Here is a 23,560-nt window from a genome sequence, read left to right as displayed (position 1 = left end):
AAGAATTCTTTCCAGAAGTAATGGTTCAATCTACCATTTTAAAAACAAAATAGCCACACTGACTACTCCATTTGTAATAGTTTGAGCTCTCAGACTAGTATGAGAGAAGTCTGTAATTCATCAAACAGTTAGTTTGGTGAGACTGACATTAGGCATTCAATCTTTTTACATGGGGGAGACCTGAGGCCTTAGAGCTTATCCTCCCTCAGCTAGATAGTGACAGGGTTGGGACTTGAATGCAAGTTTTTGTGCTCATGGTAATACCACACCATCTCTGCTACACTAGCAATGCTTCTCAACTCTTTTCCTAATATAGCACTAAAAGACGAGTGACAATATTGACTGCCTCTAACCCTAGACTTGCAAGGGCTATGAAAGGCCTACAGATCAGAGCCCATGCCCTAGCCCTGAGGAAGAACAAAACTAGTGATTTGGGCCAGAGGGTCTCAAACTTTTCTGCATATTTGAAGCTTTTAAAGCTTCTAGATCATCCTGGCTGGTGTGGCTCACTTAGTTGAACATCATCCCACAGAGTGAAAGGTCACTGGTTTGATTCCCCGCCAGGCACATGCCTGGGTTGTGGGCCGGTCCCTGGTTGGGGGACATGCAAGAGGCATCCGATTGATGTTTCTCTCCCTCTCTTTCTCCCTCCCTTCCCCTCTAAATAAATAAATAAATAAATAAAACCTTCAAAGTTCCAGATCATGGCCAATTAAGTCATGACCCAGTCAGCACTAATTTTTAAAGCTCCCCAGGTGTTTTGAATGTGCAGCCAAATTTGAAAACCAGTGGGTTTATGCAACACTTTAACTTAGGGGAGGGATTGCAGAACAGCTAGAAGATACACAACCCATATCTTGCTTTATTGCACTTGACTATGCTTCACAGATGTGTTTTTTGTAAATTGAAGGCTAGACCCTTCACCAGCAAAAAGATTACAGGTTACTTTATTGCGATACTCGCTTTATTGTGGCGGTCTAGACTGAACCTGCAATATGCCCAAGGTATGCCTGTACTTGTTTTTCTTTCCATCACTCTGAGTTAACTGGAAAGCCCAAAAGCAGCTAGGAAGTCCCCCAGCCTTTCTACCATTCCATGTTTCTCCTTTCTCTGATAAGTCCTGCTCCACTGTAGATCTGGGACAAGGAGGAGCATTGGGAGGGAGATGATGGGAAGGATGTTAGTGATGGGAGCCATACGGGCAGCCGTCCCAGGTTGCAAGCCTCCTTTTAGAAGGCCCACTATTTTTTTGAAGTGATAGCAAAGGAGGCAAGTGATAGGTATGAGATCCAAAGACAGGCCCAGGGGAACGAGTCCTGCTAAGGGCAAGATGTATGTACAGTAAATTCTCATTATTTGAGATAGGTCTGTTCTATAAAGTCACTGTGAACAATGGCTTAGCATATATTGAACTCCTGCGCCTATGAGAAATACAGGGTGAGGTTCCTAAGAGCCTCCGGTCACAACATTTCCATCTTCAGTACTTGGCCTCTCTTTATGTCTATTTCTGTGTAAAGACCTGTATTGAACATATATCGTTGACTCATTAACATTGAACTTACAGTCACCAGCACTGTAACTCAAGCCTGAAGGAAGATCATTTAACACACAAGGTGGCACCTCAGAGCCTTCCTGGGCTCAGAAACAGACAGCGCTATCCTTTGGGGCCATTTTAAGCAATGAAAATGTCAACAAAAAGCACAAAAAATGGAAAAAACATGGCACTAAACAGACCATAAAAAGGACCCTTGTTTCCAACATGAGTTGAAACAAGAAGGTAAGAGTGTTGCCTTGTTGCACCTTGACTGGGAAATGTTCTCATCAGATGATGCAAATTTTCACCATTACCTGTGCATGTCTGCAAATGAGCATGAAAGCGTCATAGGTTTTGATATTGGAGTCACAAATACATGTTGGTGAGTAGGTAAATTTTCAAATACGAACTCTGAATAGTGAGGATTGACTGAATTAAGCATCACTGCACAGAAAAAATTGGAAAACATCAATTCTTATTTATCTACAATCACTTAAATTTTTAAAAAGTACTAAGTAAGGATCTATTAGAAATTTAATCTAGACTCAATCTCACACATTTGGGAATCTAGCTGAAAGTACATTTTAGCTGCAATTTCAAAATTCCTCGGTAGGACCTTGAGCATTAGCCTCTGTATTTCAGACAATTAACTCTCCTCTTTTAGAGTAAAGATTTCATTCCATTTTTCTAGTGCTTTTTTTTCCAGTGCTACAATCGTAATAACCACAATTAACACACATACCTGATATTTTACATTTAAAAATGCTTTGATGTAGATTATATTGCTTTATAAACCCTAATTTCATAACATTTACTTCTACAGAAGTTCTTGCAAAACAGTATTAAAGATTAATACATTAGAGCAATAGACTTCATTTTTCTCTCCAAATGCTGCCAAGGGGAATCTGGTGTATGAATTATTGCAATTGTGTGTCTTAATATAGAATAAATGCTGTGCTTCTCTTCTGTATCATTTCAATGGGTATATGAGCTCTGGAATACATATGAGATGAGAATTATTCTAGTGACCTGGGATTTTTCTATATCAGGTGAGTTAGCTGCGTTTGGAGAACTCAATTCTAGACCTAAGTAAGGGAACAGAAAATCAAACAAGTACAGAGAGAGTATGAAATGTGAATCCACACAAGAACACTACTCAGCCAGGCCCTGTGTTTATATTGCATGTATCTGCCACCTGCTCTGGGCAGGGATCAACTGAATCATGGAGCTGGGAACCCCACCTCATGGAACTTCTCCAGCACCATTGCAAAGTCTCCCACTCTTCCCTCCCAGCCTCATCACTGGTTTGTGTGGCAATACGTAGGGCACTTGTAGAAGACTGTAGTCTGACCAGCCATCTGTTCCCCGTACTGAATTTCTCAGCATACTTCATAGTTTAGTCCAATGCCCAGTCTGCCAGCTAACCCTATTTGGGGATCTCACTTTGCCCAGCCCTTTGGGGGATATAAAGAACTACCTAGAATGTTGCCCTCTGCCCTCAGACAGCCATGGCCTTGTGGTAGAAAAGTCCCTCCAAGATGCTTGGAGCACCTTTAGGAACCCAGTACAGCTGCTAACCCTGAAAATTCCAGTTTCATTGTGCTTATATGGTTGTCATATACTCACAGATGCAGTTTTAGAGATAATACAACCGAAAGCAGAATAATAAACCTCTCGAGAATGGGTCATTCATATGGTTTTCAGTGATCAGGTGAGTTAGAGGGGAAGCCATTATCTATTGAATTGTCCAGTGTAACAAGGGGAAGAAAGCAGGAAGAAAAAAAGTCAGCTCAGAACCTTTGAGACCTAGAGAATCCAGGTACGTAGGCAGACCTCATTTTATTGTAATTCACTTTATTGCACTTCATAGATGTTGGACTTTTACAAATTTGAGGCAAGACCCTCCACCAGCAAAGAATATACATCTCACTTTATTACAGGGTGTCGGGAACTGAACCCAGAATATCTCCAAGGTGTGCCTGTGTACTTCACATGCTAGAGTCTTACACCTTGCGCAACCTTCAAATGGCTACGTGATGGAGAGATGAGGGTTATGAACCCAAGTGGGGGCTCCCGGAGATACTCACCACTGATGGGGTTGGTGCACCCAGCACACTTCTTGGCATAAAGGTCGCAGAAGCAGTTCAGGCAGTAGGCAAACTCGTCCCGGGATGTGAAACGCTGCCCAGACAGTGGCTTCCTGCAGGCTGTGCACACAAAGCACTCCTTGTGCCAGGGCTGCTCCCGGTAGGTGACCCCCCCAGTGGTGATGGGCTGGAGGAGGCAAGAGGGCAAAGGTCAGTTTCTCAAGGCAGAGTGGCCTCTAGCATTCTTCCTTAGCCTCCACTATTGCCATCAGTGGTGCAAGATCCTCATCCAGAAAACATCCAGCTCTGGTTAAAAGTCACTGAGAAACTGCTTCACAGACTTCATAATCACCCCTCTATTGCCCCTTCCACTGCTGCAGACCCTGGCATTCCTGCTTGCAATACAGGGACTAGGACATTACCCTCGGCCCCTCAGAGAGATGCTAGGACTCAAAGGTGCAATGTCATGGGAAGAAGCATTGGTTTCTCGCTGGGGAGGAGGTGATGCCATGAGGGTAAAGACCACACAGCCTGCATCAAGGAGACATTTTAATCCTAACCCTGCTCCTGACAGCCCTGGGCCTGTGGCCTCATCGTCTGTAAAGATCCCTGTGCAACTTGGTCTATTCATTAGTTGTGGACAAGGTTAAAAGACACTGTGGGATTGGGCCTGCTGATGCTGTAGGGAAGGACAGGCATCTTGGAAGGTTGGGAAAAAGTAAGCCCACAGCCTGCCTTCTCATTCTGTCCTACAGTCTAGAACTTTTGCCAGAAGCCCAATATACCAAAACTGGTCATTGATATCTCAATTTGCTCTATTTTCCTTTTTATATTGTTGCATTTTTCCAATGTTGCACTCATTGGAAAACAGATGAAGATAGAACTGAGTACAGTATGCCAGGAGGCTGGTGGGTCTCAGCTTGACAGAGCAATGGCGATGGGAGATGGGATGGAGACACTCATATCAGCACTTTTGGGCAGTGCATTTTTTCAACACTGTGGTATCATCTGGTGCCTCCTCTAATCCTTACATAAAGACAGATATTCCTGCTGTTTTGCAGATGAGTACATTGAGACCCAGAGAAATTAATGACAAAGGAGGAACTGGAGTTCTGGACTTCCCTCTATCCTGTACTCTTTTTATTAAACTATAAACCATTAAAAATTATCCTGTCAGTATTTCCCTAAGGAATGGAATTTATACAAAATATGTTGGGTGGCAAGGTATCTACATGGCTACAGAAGGCATTTATTTGTAAGATGTTTCCTTCATTTACAATACACTCCCTTGCCTCACTCCATCCAGATTCCAGGTCCCCTCGCCTACCCACGCCCCCATCACTCAGCTAACTCAGATGTCTTGGCATAGGTGGTGCTTAGAGAATATTCCCTAAACACAACCCTGGCCCCTCACTCCTCAGATTACTTCAGGTCCTCCTGATGTACACACTGTTACAACTGTTCTTTTCCAAAGCATACTTGTCAACAGTACTTGAATGTTCAACATTATAGTGCATATCCACTCAGACTCTGTCCGTCTTCTCCACCATCAGATGGTGGGAGGAATGGCTGCTTCTGGCATGAATGCTGGTGTGTGTACTGAGTATCACCTACACACACAGGTATGCAGCCCAGAAGATGTGCCTTTATTTCCCTAACTAAATAGCACAGTAAGGTGGGGAAAAACACAGAGAAAGGAGAGCAACTAAAATGAACTTTCCTTGGGTCTAATAAGAAAAACAAAACCAAAAAGGATTGAACAGACAATAGGATTCCTAATATAAACACAACAGTGAGATTCCATCTAAGGTGTAAGGAATAACTACTATATAAATAGCATGATCATGACAGAAGAATAGGGAGAAATGGAATTCAAAATAGTAGTAAAGAAAAATGGAAATGAGTGTCCTGACCAGTGAGGCCCAGTTGGCTGAGCATCATCTTACAAACTATAAGGTCTCCAGTTTGATTTCCAGTCAGGGCACATCCCTGGGCTTTTGGACCTGTCCTGGGCTGGGGCATGGGTATGAGGGGCAACTGATTGATGTTTCTCTCACACATCAGTTTCTCTCCTTCTCTTCCCTCTCTAGAAATAAATGAAATCTTAAAAAATCCTTTTAAAAATGGAAATGAGAGAAGGAAATGAAAGGCTGAAGAAAATTAGCAACACTCTTCCCTTTGAAAAGGTGCACACAGGTGGGGCATTCCAGCCAAGGCTCACCCAAGACGGGACAGTATAGGACAGGGCCCAGGACAAAGCCTTGCAGTAGGGCTGCCCATCCACAGTCTGAAGGCGAGGAAGGGCCCCCGCTGGAGAGACAGGAAAAACGCACAGGCAATAGAAGGGGCAGGAGCCAAACAAGTTGCACAAAGTTCTACAACTGGCACTGTTAGCCATGGGAGTGAACAGCTCAGGAGTGCTCTGACCTATGTGTGTAAGAGGACACACTGTGGCAAACTCAGCTAGAGCCTGAAAAGCACAGATTTTGGTATGAACAGGGTCAGCTGGAGAGAGATGGCTTTCTACAGGGGCAGGGTTCCTTTGCTTCCTCTAACCTAACAGAGCCGTGACAGACACAGCACAGGACTGGCTCGGTAAGTGTAATTAATGATGTACCCCACCCACATCATTCTCCCACCCTTCTTCTCACTAAGTTGAGCAACTGGCTTCTAGTGTCTTCAAGGAGAGCAGTATAACAAAGGCAGCTTTGGCATAGTAAGTTCTCCTTTTCTTTAATATCAACTCGTAAGTGAGCAAATGTTTGGAAATGTTCCAGAAGAAGGAAGGGGTAAAGGACTTTTTTTATCTCAGATCACAATAGTGCTCATGTCTGAAAAGCCTAGAACACGGGTCCAATGGCAAAATGTACAGAAGTACATTAGAGCTGTGGAACATGGAGCGAAAGAGGCATAACTTTCATGGTGTTCAGGCGTCACAGCTATCATCTCTTTCGGAAGGGGCAAGCTGACAGGGGCCACAGAGCTAAGCTGACTCAATTGTGCAAGGTCCAGGGAAGAAGTAGGTACCTTTTTGCAATGAACACATTGCAAGGCATACTGTTTCTCATAGCAGGGCACACAGAAATTCTGCCCATCCTTGGGGATAAAGCTCTTGGTTCCAATTGGCTGCTGACAGCGATGGCAGATGAAGCAGGTCTCATGCCAGTTGCTGCTTTTGTACTCCATCTTGCGGGTCCCTGTGGTGAGAGATGGGAAAAACAGAGTGGCTGTGAAAATGACTGCCTCGGGGTGTAGCAGTCTGCACTGGAACCTGCCACCATCCAACTTTGTGACCACAGTGAGTCACTTCACTTTCAAAGGCTCCCCTCTAAATGAGAATAATTTCTGTGTTGTAGATAGCAGGGACTTGGTCCAGTGCTACACACACACACACACACACACACACACACACACACACGGCATATACAAGGCCCATGGGCAAAATCCGGCCCTCCACCTTGTTTTATCTGGCCTGGAACTTTGTTACTACTGGGCAGCAGCACGGAGCTCTTGCTTAACTGTTAAGGAGTAGTTACATTTATACAGTCCTAACATTACATTCAGTCCTTTGAAGGCAACTCTGAAGCTGATGTTGCCCCCGGTGAAAATGAGTTTGACACCCCTGCTAGAACAACATCTGTACATGCTCAACATATTTGTATGCACATAACATGAAAAAGAATATTTGTTTTTCTCTCAGCATTGCAAAGTATAAAGAGCAATCTGGCATAGCTCAGACTAAACCTTGCAGAACGTGAATTTTGGAGCAGAGGGACCTGTTAACAAACACCCCACTTCTTCTCAGTGGGATGGAAACTGTTGGGTGTGAAGGAATCTAGTGTCTCCAGCCTGATTCAGCGAGGAGCCTCTCCATCACTCACTTCATGCAGCTGTGGTGCAAACTCAGCTGTGATGGACCTCAGTGCTTTCACGTGCTATATCAGTGCTACCATTAACATCCACACACGCCACTTGTATCTCCCGTTTACTGATTTTCCACTCTTATCACATGTTTCCTTTTCAGTAACTATTAAGTAACTATTATCATCTGATATGTTTACATAATTTCTTCAAGTAGATTAAGATAGAGAACCAAAATGTTTTTTGGTTCACTCTGAAATCTGATTCACAGCAAATGTTCAATACTTGTTGATTGATGTTTTTCCCATACTTTACAAGAAAAAGTGTATATATTTATTGAAAGACATGGTTCAGGACAGACATGTATGTGAGCACCCTTGGTATGAAGCAGAAGTATTGAAGGATTTGGGGGGAAAAGAAGCATAATGGGTGAGGGAGCAGAAATGGCTAGGCACCAGCACCCGACACACAGCCTGAGGGCCGAACCTAGACTGCAGCCCATTTGATAACTGAACTTTTATTGGAACATAGCTACACCCATTACTCCCACCTGCTACAGCTGCTTCCACACCACAGTGGCAGCATTAGGTAGCTGTGACAGAGGCTGCATGGCCTACAAAGCCTACAATATTTATCAGGTTCTTTATGGAAACATTTTGCCAACCCCTGGGCTCACAAAAAGGATGCTGCTTTCTAAGAACTTCAACTCAAGGTCAGGAACAAAGCTGTGAGGCTGAGGGCAGGAACCTGGTGGCAGCACTCTGAGATAGGTCAGGCAGCACAATGCAGGCATCTATAGTCTTTAAGTAAAAAGCAGCAACAACAAACAAACAAACAAAAACACAGGCTAAGGGCTGTATTTTAGCTGGTTGGAAAGTTGGTGAGATGTACATGACTCAAATAATTAGAATATGCACTGGGAATCACTATGTCATTTTTGGGTCACTCTCTCAGCTTCTACATGTACTTCCAAGATCAGACATTTGAATACCACCTGCCATAAAGTAATAAAAAACTCAGGGAATTCTTGAGGGAGGGGTGGGACACAGGGATCTTCAAAGCCTATGGAATTCAATCATGGGTGATGAGTCCTGAAACAAGGAAAATTGTAGTAAGCAGTTGAATTTTAGGTAAAAATGATGGAAGGATTTTAATGTAAATTCTAGAACGATTTACTTCAGTCTCCATGTGGTGGGGGCAGAGGTTATTTTCTTCATGTATAGCTTCTTCACTGGATTTTTAAAAATAAATTTCATTGATTTTGCTATTATAGTTGTCCCAATTTTTTTCTTCCCTTTATCCTCTTCCTCCCTGTACTCCCTACTTACTTCATGTCCATGGGTTGTACATTTAAGTTTTTGGCTTCTCCATTTCCCATACTATTCTTAACTTCCCCCTGTCTATTTTGTGCCTACCATTTATGCTTCTTATTCCCTGTACCTTTCCTCCCATTATCTCCTGTCCACCTCCCGGCTAGTAACCCTTCATGGGATCTCCACTTCTGTGATTCTGTTCCTGTTCTAGTTGTTGACTTAGTTTTTGTTTTTTAGGTTTGGTTGTTGATAGTTGTGAGTTTATTGTCATTTTACTGTTCATAGTTTTTGATATTCTTCTATTTCTTAGATAAGTCCCTTTAACATTTCATATAATAAAGACTTGGTGACGATGAACTCCTTTAACTTAACCTTATCTGAGAAGCACTTTATCTGCCCTTCCATTCTAAATGATAGCTTTGCTGTATAGAGTAATCTTGGATGTAGGTCCTTGCCTTTCATGACTTGGAATACTTCTTTCCAGTCTTTTCTTGCCTGTAAGGTTTCTTTTGAGAAATCAGCCGATAGTCTTATGGGAACTCCTTCGTAGGTAACTCTCTCCTTTTCTCTTGATGTTTTTAAGATTCTCTCATCTTTAATCATGGGCAACTTAATTATTATGTGTCTTGGTGTGTTCCTCCTTGGGTCCAACTTCTCTGGGACTCTCTGGGCTTTGAGACAAAGAAATATGGGCCAAATGAAAGAACAGAGCAAAACTTCGGAAAAAGAACTAAGCAATGAGGAGATCGACAACTTATAAGATGCAGAGTTCAAAACACTGGTAATCAGGATGCTCACAGAACTCGTTGAGCTCAGTCACAAAATTAAGGAAGAAACGAAGGTTATACAAAGTGAAATAAAGCAAAATATACAGGTAATCAATAGTGAAGGGAAGGAAACCGAGGCTCAGATCAATAATTTGGAACAAAAGGAAGAAACAAACATCCAACCAGAACAGAATGAAGAAGTAAGAATTCAAAAAGTGAGGAGAGGTTTAGGAACCTCTGGGACAACTTTAAACACTCCAACATCCGAATCATAAGGGTGCCAGAAGGAGAAGAGGAAGTGCAAGAAATTGAAAACTTATCTGAACAAATAATGAAGGAAAACAGCCCTAATCTGGTGAAGGAAATAGACTTCCAGAAAGTCCAGGAAGCCCAGAGAGTCTTCACTTGCTCTCTTAATATATGAGCTTCCCTCTGATCAAGCAGCCCAAGGGGTTGGCCAATGAATATAGGACTCCAAGCAAGACCACATAAGTACACTCTTGGTGTCTTCTGAAATAAGTCTTACTATATCAACACCAGTGCTCAGGAAGCTGTCCTGTCCCTAGTTGGGAATCCATTGGGCACTTCCAGCCCAAAGGGAGTCATGGGTGCACATCTGAGAGGTGCTATTTACACAGACCTGCAAAAGTATTGTGAAACATTGCAAGCAGGTGGCAGCAAAGTTCCTTCTTCTAAAGGAATCTGCATATCAGACAATTCTCCAGAAGGAAGGAATGTCTTTTTTGGATTCAAATACGCAAGTGATGAAGCAGAAGTTTGGTGAAAGATTAGTAATGGTGTGAGCCTTCTCAGAGGCTGTGGTGCTTCTGCAAGAAATCTCTGCAAACGGCCTCAGCATTTTGTAGATGAGAGCTGGTAAACCCTTGCACTGTTATGTGTCACACAACCCTGGCTTCCTGACTACATCAAGAACTGACTTTTGTTAAGGTGTGAGCCCAGAGGTGACTTTTTAAATTTAGAACACACCTCTTGTCCTACCTATCTAAATTCAAAAGTACACCAATACTCTCTGTACTGCTATTCATCTTGATTTGGTTGTAGCACTTTAAAAAAAATCAAACCAAAGCAAGGAAGCCAAGTGCTATGATGACACAGTGCTTGCCTTTTTCTTTTTTTGTTTTTGCACACACCAGGCTTTTTCCACACCCTGTGTTTGGTGTCCAGACCATGTCCAGAAGTGATCCCTTTTGACTTCTCCTTTTATTGAAGTCCTGTTCATCCTTCAAGACTGCTGAAGTGTGATTCCCAAGCATCCCTTTCCCGACTCCCCTGCTCTTAGCATGTTTCTCTACCACAGCAGGTTTTGGATAGGTTTCTCCAACAGTCACATATAAAAATTTCTAACAGACCACAGCAAGATGCATATCACTGAGGCTGGAGAAGGGGTACTCTTAGAGAATGTTCTGAGCCCTCCCCTGCTTCAGCCTACCAGAATCATGAAATGTCTTAGAAATTGCAAAAATTTTAGTAAAATTTCACAGCCTATATTCTAAGATATACTTATGCTTGACTTCACCTAAAATGCCAGTTATTTAATGTTTTGCTTCCTGATCTCGAAACTATGCTGTTGTTCTGGGAAGTTGTACCTTTTATCCCCTGCACCCTGGTCCACTCCTGTAGAGCAGCAATGGCTGGACATCCCTGTGGTCTGACTGTCAGACTCCCCAAGGACACAGTCCTGGAGGGCAGGGCCTAATTCTTGTTCAGGGTTCCATGTCTTTAGCTGACTCTGTCCTAAGTCTTCACACGGTCAACACCTTCTGCTCACTCAAATCCAAGCCTAAGTGTTATTGCCTTGGACTACCCCATCTAAAGCAGCCCGCATGTCCTCTGCTTAGGTGAGCCCTTCCCCTCACCTACATCACTCCAAGCACTGTCCTCACTTGGTCAGAGCATCTGGGCACAGGGCACCAGGCTGTGTGCACTCACTGAATACAAAGCAAACATCTCCAGGCTGTGGAGCTGAAGCAAATGCTCAGCCACCTTGTTTCCTGAACCCACAGACAATAGTGAGTGAGATGTCCTCAGCATAGAGAAAACTGACAACTGGACACCTTCACCTCTCCCTACCTGCACCCTTCAGTGAAGTGCACCCCCTCCCCCACTGCTGTCCCTGCCTCAGGGAGCCTTGGTCCCCCATGAACTCATGATGTCCTTGGCTGCTTGGCTTCAGTTGTGGCATGTAATATGAGGTGGAGCTGTCCAGCTGCAGAGACACTGTGCAGGACAAACAGGACCCTGTGAGCAGGGGCAGGCCCATGCATTGTGCCTGCTTGGTCTTCGGCAGCTATGGTCCCATTGTGATTACCACACATCATTTCCTGCCGTAGGGCCCACAGCCTGGAAGGCTGTGCCCCAGCTTCCCTATTCCTCAATAGGAGAGACTTGGACCAAATAATGTTTGATTTTTATTTACTATCTGAACATGAATTTTTTCTCTCCCCGCTAAACACCATGAGAAATGGGAGGTGTGATGGTTAATTTTACATGTCAACTTGTCTGGGCTGTGATGCCCAGCTGTATGATTGTGCACCAGTCTAATGTTACTGTGAAGGTGCTTTACAGATGTGATTAACTCTTAAATCAGTGAACTTTGAATAAAGTGAATGATTTGCCAAATGTGGGTGGGCCTCATCTAATCAGTCAGGGGCCTTACGAGCAAAGCCTGAGGTTTTCCCAAGTAGAAGAAGTTCTTCTCAAGACTGCAAGTGAAAAGCCCTGCCCGAGTGCCCAGGCTGCTGCTCTAAGACATTCAGACTCAAGGCTGAAACATCAGCTGTGACCTGAGTCTGCAGTCCGTACCTCTGTGCTGTGGGCTTCAGGCATGCCAGCCCCTCAGCTGTGTGAGCCAATTCCTCACTACAAATCTCTCTCTCTCTCTGTTTCTCTAGAAAGAAATTCAAATACCCAGGAAACGTTTATTTTTTATGTCATGATTGGTGCTAAGGGTTAAAGTCTTGAATGGCCTGTTGACTCTACTCTGAACTAATTTCTAAGAATCACTGTGGACATACTTCTGAGATTCGGGTCTTCTCCTCCCACCTCATTAGAAAGGGAAATGGAATCTCAATGAGGGGCAGTGACATCAGCTCTCCCCTCAGTCAGTCTGGTTCTGACTGAGAACCAGAACCATAAAATAGGAGACTAGAAACCAAGCTCTGCCATGTTCTAACCTTTCTCTGAGGACTGGGAGTACAGGTGAGGGAGAGGCCAGACAGTGGGAACAACAAAATCAGACTGGCTCAAATCTGTGGCCTGTGTACCACTCAGCAAAGATGTGAACAAGTGTGGGAGGTGTCAGAGGAGTTGCTGGAGGAAGAGGCCAAGTCACTAAAGGAAATGTACTCTTGAAGGAGGCACAGAAGGAAAAACTTCATAAAGTCACATCTGCCAGACTGCTTTGAATTTAAAGTAACTCAGCCTGTCACTTTAAATTCAGGCTGAAGGTGGGGAGTTGAGGGTTAGGGTGGGGAGGAGACCAAGGTCTAAACAACTGTAAGAGGCTGAAGTCACACAGCTGCTGAGGATCACAGCGAGGACACAGGCCTCCTGACCCTGCATCCGTTGGGCGTGCATGGACGCCGGGCTGTCTCACTGGAGATACACCAGCACCGCTGCTCTGCACTCCTGCTAGCGAGGCTGTGTATGCCCAGCACTGTGAAGGTTTATCTTGCATGTCCTCTGTTTTCCCACCTTCAGAATTAACCACTGCTACCACAGTAGAAGGAGTTAGTAATACCCATACTCATAATTCCTGATCGGCCTTTCTCTTGACCCGGTCCAGAAGGCTGCTCAGACCACAGAGCAGCAGGGACAGCACTGGGCAATGAGATCCTAATCCTGGCTCAGCCACTAACTGTAGCCTGGGGTGGCCATTTAACTTTCTAGTTTCTTTGCTGGTGAGCTGACACAGGTGAATTTGAAGGTCATATAAGCTTAAAGTTGTCAGTGCTTTTACAATTTCATGCTGTGTGATTTAACAAAGTTCTCATTCAAAGTGCTTGAGCTGGGACATTCCTTAACACCTGCACAATGCCCTATTGCCAAATGAACCATGAACTCCCTTCTTGAAGACACCAGCTGTTCCCATGGGCTCCATGGACACCTCTGCAGATGCCAGCTTGGCCTGTGCAGTTCCCCTGAGTCCTAGGAGCTCCGGGTGACCCACACAGCCTGGCACTTCATCCTTTGGGTCTCCCCTCCCCTGTCCCCAAAAGACTCCTATCCTGACCTGGTCCCCCAGGTAGGGCAATGAAGGGGAGGAATTGGAGAAGCAGAGAGGTTGCAGGGTTTACTAGCAAAAGGTCAGAGCACTCACTGCTGAGGAAGGACAAACAAATATACACACAAACAAATCCAGAATGTGAACAGAGGGGATAAAGAAGGCAGGACCAGCCAGCTAGGAGAGGACTCTGGGGAGTGGGTGAATGTGGGAGCAGTGATGGAGATGGAAAAAGGATTTAAAGGTGTCCACTCTGAGTCACTCGTGGAACCTTCCCTGAGCTCTGATCATGAAAACCTAGTAAAGATTTAAGTTGCTTTTTAATTAATTCTTTGGTTCTTATTGTGCTAGGACTGTTGTGTCTCTATATGTAACTCTCTGTGGACAAGATAGCAAGTCATCCTGCTTTTATACAGGTTTTAGTTCAAATTTCTACCATTACCGCATTTGGGCCCTTTGGTTCCAACATGTACAACGTCAACATAATTTTGTAAAAGTCTTCCGACCCATTCTTTCCACCACCGGAAGCTGCCACAGTGGCTCCAGCAGGGCTGTGAGGACCTTGCTCTGGGTTTTTGTTCCTCGTGATAGAATGTCACAGTTATTTTTAAGATGTATTGACCAGAGAAATGAAGTAGCAATAGAAACCATCTGACTGAAGGCCTAATTATGCCCTTGCCTTTTTTAAAAAGTTATGATTTCTTATCCAATATATCTTCTTAAAATAACACTTCCTGCGTTTCAGTCTCTTGCTCAGAACTCTTCAGTATCTTCATTGCCAAAAACAAAGCAAACAAAAAATAAAACAAGAACTCCAGAGCTTGGCAATTAGTCTTCCACTGAAGAGTTGAGAGTCTAACTCTAAATTATCTCTACAGCCTTCATTCTCTTCATATAGTGTGACTGCAGCTACGGTATGAAATATGATTACTCAGCAGACCGCCTTGGTTTTTAAAAATTAGCATTCAATCTATTGACATAACACACTCAAAACCATCAACTTCAGTTCACATGACACATCTATTATTGAATTCGTGAGTATGGTGAATTTTAAAAATCACTTCTAAGGGGCCTTTGTCTTTGGTTCTGTTTATTAATGTAGTGAACTAAACTCCTTTAAAACTACTTTTGAAAATTTAACATATTTGATATCCCTTTAAAGTACCTCAACTAACCAACTGAACCTCAAGTTCTTAAGTAACTATTAATGAAATGAATTAAACTTACAAATATGGGGAGGCATAAGATATCTTAAATGTCAAAACAGTTTATCAATCAAGAAATTTTCTGTTGACAATCATAAGCCTAGCACTGGCCAGGCAGCTCAGCTGGCGAAAGAGTTGCTCTGGTGTGCCAAGGCTGCACAGACACACGGCTGCACATTCCAGGTTGGAACACATACCAATGAATGCATCAATAAGTAGAACAGAAAAGATCAATCCCTCTCTCTCTCTCTTCCTCTCTTTCTAAAAAATAATAAATCAATAAACAAATAAGAATCACAAGCTTAATTTACTCTTTAGACCAACTTTTTTTAACTCCATACTTACTTCACCAGATTATTTCACATAACATTATTAGTATGGGTTAGATTCTCTTAATATGTCTGCCCTTAATTATAAACCTTCCTAGAGCTAAAGGATGCTCACCCACCAAAGAAACAGTCTTGAGGATGGACAACTTCCCAAGCACTCTGAGGCTTGGTGCTCCAAGCCGGATTCAATAGTAGCTCCGTCAGTGCCCTCCTGATGGGGACCTCGGGGCTGTTGGGCCCCAGTACCAAGTTGCATTCCCTCAAGTTCTCTGCTTCCTCACGCAGGCCATCTGCACGCAGACCAGTCTGCTGCCCACTGACTGCGTTCCAGGGGTCTAGTTACTGCTCCATCCTCTTCTGCTCTCCGGAGGTCACATGTCATGAAGATATTCAAGGGACAGAGTTCTCTCCTGGCTTTATGTAGCTCTCTGGGAGGGATGCCAGATTACAGGTCCCAAATGGGACAGATACTAAAAAATTAGCTATGTTCTTATTTGCTAAATCTGGCAAGTCTACTTCCCAGCCACAATTGGCTGGTTGTGCAGAGCACACCGCTGATTATATGTGGCTGATGAGCCAACTTCAGCAATGCCTGCACATTTCTCTCAGTTGTCCAGGATCCAAATCTTCGGCCCCTCTCACAGGAGTTACTCTCCTCACCCTCATTTCTGTGTGCCTAACCAGAATTTATTTTTAAAATTTCATGTATATTTGTTCACTCTATTTTTAAAAATGAAACATTCCTCTCTTCTGCAAAAAACAAAACAAAACAAACTACTTCCCTCCTATACAAGAAGAGACATAGTCCCATCCTCCCCCTTTAACAGACAAGTCACCTTATTACTGTCCTTGGCACCCAACCCAGCTGCAGTCAAGTCTGGGTTGATCTAGAAGGGAGTGTACATCAGACTAGAATGTAGACTCCACATGGCAGAGGACCGGTGATGCCTCTCCACTCATTACTCCATGAACACCTAGCTGTTCGCCCTGGGTCCGGCGCCAAGAGGACACAAAGCATTTGCTTAAATAATCACATGAGTCCAGATTCAGTGATAGAGGGGAAGGAAAAGGAAGCATGCTTTGCAGTATCCTAGGGAGAAGGGACTGTTCCTGACCTGGCATGATGGTCTTCTTGCACTCCTGGCACTTGGAAGAGTACTCGTGGGAGTAGCAGTCTGTGCAGAGTAGCTGGTCCTCCTTGGCAGCGAAGGGCTTGTCCACCAGCGAGCTCTTGCACCGTGAGCAATGGAAACAGGCCTCATGCCAGTGTCGGTCCTTATAGGACAAGTCCTGCAGACCCAGACACATGAGACTGTCAGAGGGCAGAAGGACTCAGGGCTGCCCTGCCTGAGCACTGTAGTGGGGCATGGTGCAAACTTGCAACATAAACAGGGAGTACAGAGGGGCTGAGGCCTCTGGGCATTCCTGGACTGTGATCTTCACCTAATGCTGAAATGAGTAGGGTTGGGATGCTTTTCTCTCACTACATTTGGAGCAATCACTTACACAGGGGTGGGTGTGTATGTGAGGGGGATTTCCATCAGGTATCATCTACAAGGAAGAAACAGAAAACATGAAAGTCATCAACGCTTCTTACTTGACAGTCATTTGGATCTGTAGGAGTTTTTGGACCATGAGGGAGCTTTGCAAAACCAGCCATGGCAGCAGGATCACTGTGATGACCATCAGGAGAGGGAAGCCCTGGGTGGAGGGAAATTCAGGAAAGGAGACCCAGTGTAGGGCCCTGGTTTCTCCTGGTGGCAAGTGAGTCAGGAGACTTCACATGGCATACCACCAACTGAGTGTGGAAGCTCCTCGGTGGGCAGTGAGCTGGGCAGAGGGCTGGAGAGGGAATTCCAGGCAGAAAAAGGCATGTGCATGGATGGGGGGCAAGAGGGGGTTGTTTGGTGGAGGGGGGTGTTGGGCCCATTCATCTCTATGAATGCACTTGGCTGACAGAAGGGATGTGCCCTGTGCAGCTCCCTCTCATGCCAGTCCTGTCCCAGGCTTGCTTTTCACGACTCCTGGGAGTAGATCCTGGCGATGCAAGACATTAAGGAATAAAAATGAGACAAGGATAGAATCTCCTCAGTGCAGGACTTCATGGACTGGTTTCTGTGTGGCTGATCCTGTGCTGAGTCTCAGCAGCCCTGGTATCGGGGACGCCCCGAGTTGGACACTGTGTCTTGGAGGACCACAGAGAGCACACTGAAATACCTGTTCCTCTTTGTCCTTTGTGAATCCAAATTGAGGGGTGTATGAGCTGGGGGCAGAGGACTGTCCTGTCTCTTGAATTTCTAGCTTTAATAATTTTCACAAAGTTTGAGAAAAAAATCATCTGCACTTTACTGGTTATTCTGACAAATGAAATAAGGTAGACACTATATTAATTTGTGTTAATGACTATATGCAGTCTCATTACAAACTGCAAAGTCCATACTTCCCTCCTTCCAAAAGAATTCATTACTTTTCTCTTTCTGGGATACCAGGAACGATGATCATGACCATATTGTGAGGTCAAGACTGTGCCACCCTGCAAGGTAAATATTATTACTGATGCTCAGAGAAGTTCACTTACTTGTCACAGCCATGCAGTTGGCATGTCACTGAGCCAGGGTTCAAGCACGAGTCCTTCTGATTCAAAAGATATTTCCAGTGAGCATACCAGGTAAAATCCCAGTAGACTCTGTGTTGCTCTTTGCTTTCAAAAACAACCCTTAGCAAGAGCTGTGTATATCCACTGAAAAAAATCGGAAACACTATCATGTTCATAGCCAAATGAACGCAATTTAGCACTGCCTTGGTTTAGACTCTGAATGAAGTAGAACAAACCCTTTATAGCCCTGTCCAGTACAAACAGGAATAGCCTAATTTAAGAAGAGCTGGAGTTTTGATCAAGCTGTCACTGTTGTCAAGCTGACTGTGGAATAAATGTCTTTAAAAATTTTTGGAATGGAAAACAGTATGGCAGTTCCTCAAAGAATTAAAAATAGAACTACCATATGATCCAGCAACCTCACTGCTGGATGCACGCCCACAGGAATGAAAGCAGGAGTCTACAGGCTGTGTTCACAGTAGCGTTATTCACAACAACCAAAGTGGGAGCCGCCCAACTGTCTCCTGATGGGTGAACGGATAAACAAAATGTACAAACCTACACTGCACTGTTACTTGGGAAAGAAAGGAAATTCTGAAACATGCTACACCGTGGGTGCACCTTAGTCCCTACACAAAAAGACAACTACTGCATGATTCCACTTACATGAGATCCTTAAAGCAGCCAGATTCGTAGGGACAGAAGGCAGAGTGGTGGTGGCTGCCAGGGGCAGGGGGCAGAGGGAAGGAAGAGTCATTGTTTAATGGGTACAGTTGCCGTTTGGGAAGATGAACAGTTCTGGAGATCTGCTGCCCAACAATGTGAGTGTACTTAACATTGCAGAAATGTACACTTTAAAAGGGTTAAGATGGCACATTTTACATTATATGCATTTTACCACAAAAATTAAATATTAAGTTTTGATTGTTACGTAGCAGGTGAAAAACACTTTTTCAGATGGTAGCTGGGTTCTGTCTGTGCAAACCAGTCACCTCATAAAGTCTTGCTACTGTGGAAAAGCTGCAAAATGTTCTCCGGGTTCCATGAATCACCGCCCACCTTCAATGAGACACACAGAGGGGCGGTGAGGGGAGAAGACAGTCAGAGGCCTACTCTCTGGAAGGTGGTTTAGTATTGCCCAGGGAGTCAGCAGCACAGTTGGGGGCTACAAGCCGTTAGTGAGAAGTGAAGGGCAGATCCATTTTTAGTTTTCTGAGGAAGTTCCATACTGCTTTCCATAGTGATTATACCAGTCTGCAGTCCCACCAACAGTGCACTAGGGAACCCTTTTCTCCACAACCTCTCCAACACTTGTTGTTTGTTGCTTTGTTTATGATGGCCATTCTGACTGGTGTGAAGTGGTATCTCATTGTGGTTTTAATTGGGACTCTATCCTAAGAATACTAAAACACCAATCCAAAAGAACCTATGCATCCCAATGTTCATAGCACCACAATTTACAATAGCTAGATGCTGGAAGCAACCAAGATGCCCATCAGTAAATGAATGGATCAAAAAACTATGGTACATTTATACAATGGAATTCTATGCAGCAGAAAGAAAGAAGGAGCTCCTACCCTTTGCAACAGCTTGGATGGAGCTGGAAAACATTATGCTAAGTGAAACAAGCCAGGCAGTGAAAGACAAATACCATATGATCTCACCTTTAACAGGAACCTAAACAACAAAACAAAGAAACAAGCAAAATATAACCAAAGACACTGAAATAGAGGACAGGCTGACAGTGCCCACAGAAGAGAGTAGAGGGAATTTCAGGGGACAGTGGGAAGGGTTCATGGGAACAAACTTAAAGGACACATGGTCAAAAACTAAGGGGAGGGTGGTAATGGGAGGGAAGTGGGGAGGGGTGAGAGGGGGGGGCTGGATTGGGAGTAAAAAGGAGAAAACTGTATTTGAACAATGATTAAAATAAAATTTAAAAAAGAAGAAGTGAAGGAAAAGGAAATACGAGGTTAAGGACATTTGCCTGATGGAGCTGACCTTAAGAAAAACTGAGAGAAAAACCTCCCCAGAGGGCATTGTGAGAGCAAAGCTATTATCACAGTCTCTGCCCTGGTTAGTGAGTCCCCAGATGAGGAAAGAGCATCAGATTGGTGCATGTGACTGAACAGTCACAATAAAGCTAATTTTAAACTGTTCACATAATTCAAAAGCACTGCAGAAATCCATCTTTTCTATGGTCAGCATTTCTTGCATGAAAACACAATAGCTACTGTTTAAGGCTGATTTGCTGACATAGACATTTGACACTAGGAAGTGTCCCCCTAAATTTGGGTACTAATGACAAATCCTTACTATATTGTAAGCATCCATGCAAGACTTCCATACTTCTAAAGGCCATGCTTCCTGTGCTCACTCGTGCTCTCTTGGTCTCCAGTTTCCCAGGGAACTGCTGCCTTCCTCAAAATGACCTGATTTACTAAACCCAAGAGGGGTACAGCCATCTCTGCTTGGCTTCAGCTTGAGAAGCTGACTTGCGCTTCAGGCTGGCGGAAAGCAAATGCCTGGAAGTGCTTCCCATCCTGCCCTCCCCCTTCCCAAGATGCTTTTCCAGTTGACCAGTGTTGGGTTTTTGAGGCATTCCTTTCCCAGGGCCACTGCAACGCACCTGCACAATGCCCGTGCGCACACACACACACACACACACACCTCTTTCTGCATTTACACAAAACAGTTCCTGAATTGTTCATTCAAGGATGTTGGATAGTCTTCAAAACATTCTGACAAAATATTTCCTCTGAAAAATGAACATCGAACTATGACCATGCTCTTAAATTCCATGATATGCAATAAATAAAAATAATCTTTAAATAAGCTTGCATCACTGTTGGTGGTGGGTCCTCAGTAGGAATATGACAGGCTCACCCCTCTTCCAGCTGCAGACACTGGTCAACTTCCCAGGCCCACAACATCTGAGTGGCTGCTGCAAGCAGGCAAGGGTGCAGCCCTGTCACACACTCCGCATCTGCTGTAACATGAGTGCTCCCTGGAGGCCATGGCAGGTGTCTAAAACACCTGATGTATTTCATTCTACTGCCTGAACTCAAGGCTCCAGATTCTGGCTACAAAGATTGAATAAGTTAATGCATTATTACATGTAAAGCATTTTAACACATAACAGTTATACAGGAAGGCAGATACACCAGTCATATATAACTTGGCTTACTGTAATTCCTCAATTAACATTAGTATTATCTTTTATTCAGATCATAGCTACTGACGAAAATAGTTGCCTCAAACCATCGCTGGCTGAAATTACATGTACTCACAAAAATAGTAACATGGATTAGAATTTCCTGCACCTTAAATCTCCCATGCTAATAACTATGACTCCACTTTCATATAATGCTTTTTAACTTCCTCAGCTCTTTTAAATCTAAAATTCTTTTTCTTAATCCCTTTTTATATACTTTGAGCCATACAATACCCTATGACATAAGGTTTTATTCTTCTTTTATACATGAGCAAATTTACATTAATGATGTTAAAAAACCATGAACTACCTTTTCTACAACATTCAGCCTTCAATGATCTAACAGAACCAGGTGCATATTTTTCTCATAGTCTTCGCCTGGCATGGCAGCATCTTTACAAGCTGGTCCTAACCTGTCTGCCCAGCCTTGACCTCTGATGTACTGCCCCTTCACCCCTCCATGACCTTGCCCAGGCTGGCACTTGCCTTGGAAGGCCCTTCCCCCTCCTCTTTCCCAACAAGCAAAAACCCCTCTGCTGTGAGGCCTGGCTCAAATACCACATGCTCTGTGAAGGGGCCCCAGCCCAAAGCAACAGAGGCTGAAGGGAAGTGCTGCACCACTCTTAGCTAATACAGCACTCTGAAGACCCAATGTAGTACACCTCCTTCAACATCATTATCTGGTCAGTGACACTCTCAGATTTCTCTGTGATTCTCCTTCATAGGCTCTCAATTTGTGCTCTTTTTAGAAGGCTTAAGTTAATAAATACATGTCACAGCCTCCTCCTGACTTATTTCTTAAGTGTACAACATGTAGGAGGTGAGAAAAGACTTCATGGCAAGAGTAAATACCACCAGCTTTGTCTTTTCAGGGTAGGCAGAGGCTTCTGGCCAACACAACATTTTCTGTGGCATCTCACTGCAAGGCAAGATTTTAGGTATATGATTCCCCACAGCTGACAGGTAGACTGGAAATACCACAGAAAGGCCAAGAGGCTAGGTGAACTGAGTAGACTCATGTGCCTGAACTGAACTTCAGATCACACTCTGAAGGTTTATTTGTAGACACAGTGGCCCTTTTGCTCTGTAGTGTTCTCAGCTCCACAGAGAGTTTTACTTTTGGTTCTGACTGAGATGATCTCGTCTGGTCTTGTCAATACTGTTACATATGGAGCACACTGTGAGATCCCCAAAAGTGAGTGCAATAGAAATATTACTTTGATGCTGGAGGTCTGAGGTTAAGAAGTGCAGATTTTCTGACAGACTTCCAAAACTTAAAAATTTACAAATGTCCTGGTTTTAAAATCTTCCAGAGAAAGGGGGCAGAAAGAAGAAGAAGAAGAAGAAGAAGAAAAAGAAGAAGAAGAAGAAGAAGAAGAAGGAGGAGGAGAAGAAGGAGAAGAAGGGAAAAGGAGAAGGAGAAGGAGGAGAAGGAGAAGAGGGAGAAGAAGAAGAAATGAATCTTTTATATACCTCAGAAAAAATACCAAGAGTAATCTTGCACTCACAGAAATGTCATAAGTTGCAGTAAAATGATAATAAACAGTGTAAGATTGGGCCCAAAGGCTTCCTGTCAGATTTTATATTTTTCCATTTCAGAAACATTCCTAATATGGAAGTGCTTGTGGTTTGGCCCTGAATGTGCCCTTCTTGAGACATTAAGAGCTGAGCCATGGGGCAAAGTGTCCTGAGGGACCCTCAACTTCTCAGCTCACTGCAGGCAGCTTTGGGTGGCAGGGTGGCTGCACTCTGAAGCTGGCATGGTGCTGGCACCCACTCCTCCCTCACACACTGGTCCACCTGGACTGGCAGACACTCAGCTACTGATTTCCCAAAGCAACTACTCCTCACACCCACAAGATTCTACTTTATAAACGGATCCTCAGTATCAGCCATGCTCAGAGCTTTGCAAAGAGGACCTAGGCTTTCAGATTGTCAGGTTATCAGGTTTTCAATGGCATACTCTTTCAGGCCCTGAAAGGTCCAGAGGAACAGATGATGGCAGAAACAAAGGCCCTCCCTCTGTGGAACACTGTTCCATCTACGTTAACAGTCAGCTCCTCTGAGATAAGCAACCCTGTTTTCAGACATAGGAACCAAGGCTTGTAGGGGGTAAGTCTGGCTGAAGTCCCACCTCAGTGGGCACAATGTCACTGCCGAGTACTGTGTACCTTGGTGGGCATGCCTTGCAGGTGACCCTTGGTTTTCATGGACTGAGAGGTCCTTATATAACCCATCTGGTCACCTTTGTTCCCAATTCTGAGGATCCTGCTTTACTTGATTTCCTTCAGATTTTTCTCTTATAAGAGGGTGTCCAAATAACTATAAATACTTTTAGTGTCCATTACAATCTCCGTGGATAAATTACACAAAACCTCTAAAAAAGGTGATTCACTCACTAAGCACTGAAA

At 44.0% G+C, this 23,560-nt stretch overlaps 1 protein-coding gene across 2 annotated transcripts in view; it reads right to left on the bottom strand.

Moving 5' to 3' along the window:
• The window catches only part of FHL2 (four and a half LIM domains 2), a 72,256-nt gene that overhangs the window by 5,323 nt on the left and 43,373 nt on the right, over positions 1 to 23,560 (bottom strand). For both annotated transcript variants that reach the window (XM_036028340.1, XM_028515194.2), the window contains exons 3-5: positions 16,455 to 16,629; positions 6,649 to 6,818; positions 3,622 to 3,808 (exon numbers count right to left, since the gene is read on the bottom strand). In XM_036028340.1, coding sequence (XP_035884233.1) covers positions 3,622 to 3,808; positions 6,649 to 6,818; positions 16,455 to 16,629 — 532 coding nt within the window. The remainder of the gene's footprint in view (positions 1 to 3,621; positions 3,809 to 6,648; positions 6,819 to 16,454; positions 16,630 to 23,560) is intronic.

This window comes from Phyllostomus discolor, chromosome 6 (genome assembly GCF_004126475.2).
Source record: "Phyllostomus discolor isolate MPI-MPIP mPhyDis1 chromosome 6, mPhyDis1.pri.v3, whole genome shotgun sequence".
Lineage (NCBI taxonomy): Eukaryota > Metazoa > Chordata > Mammalia > Chiroptera > Phyllostomidae > Phyllostomus > Phyllostomus discolor.
Note: the sequence above shows the minus strand (reverse complement) of the source record. Positions and strands in the feature narration are given on the sequence as shown.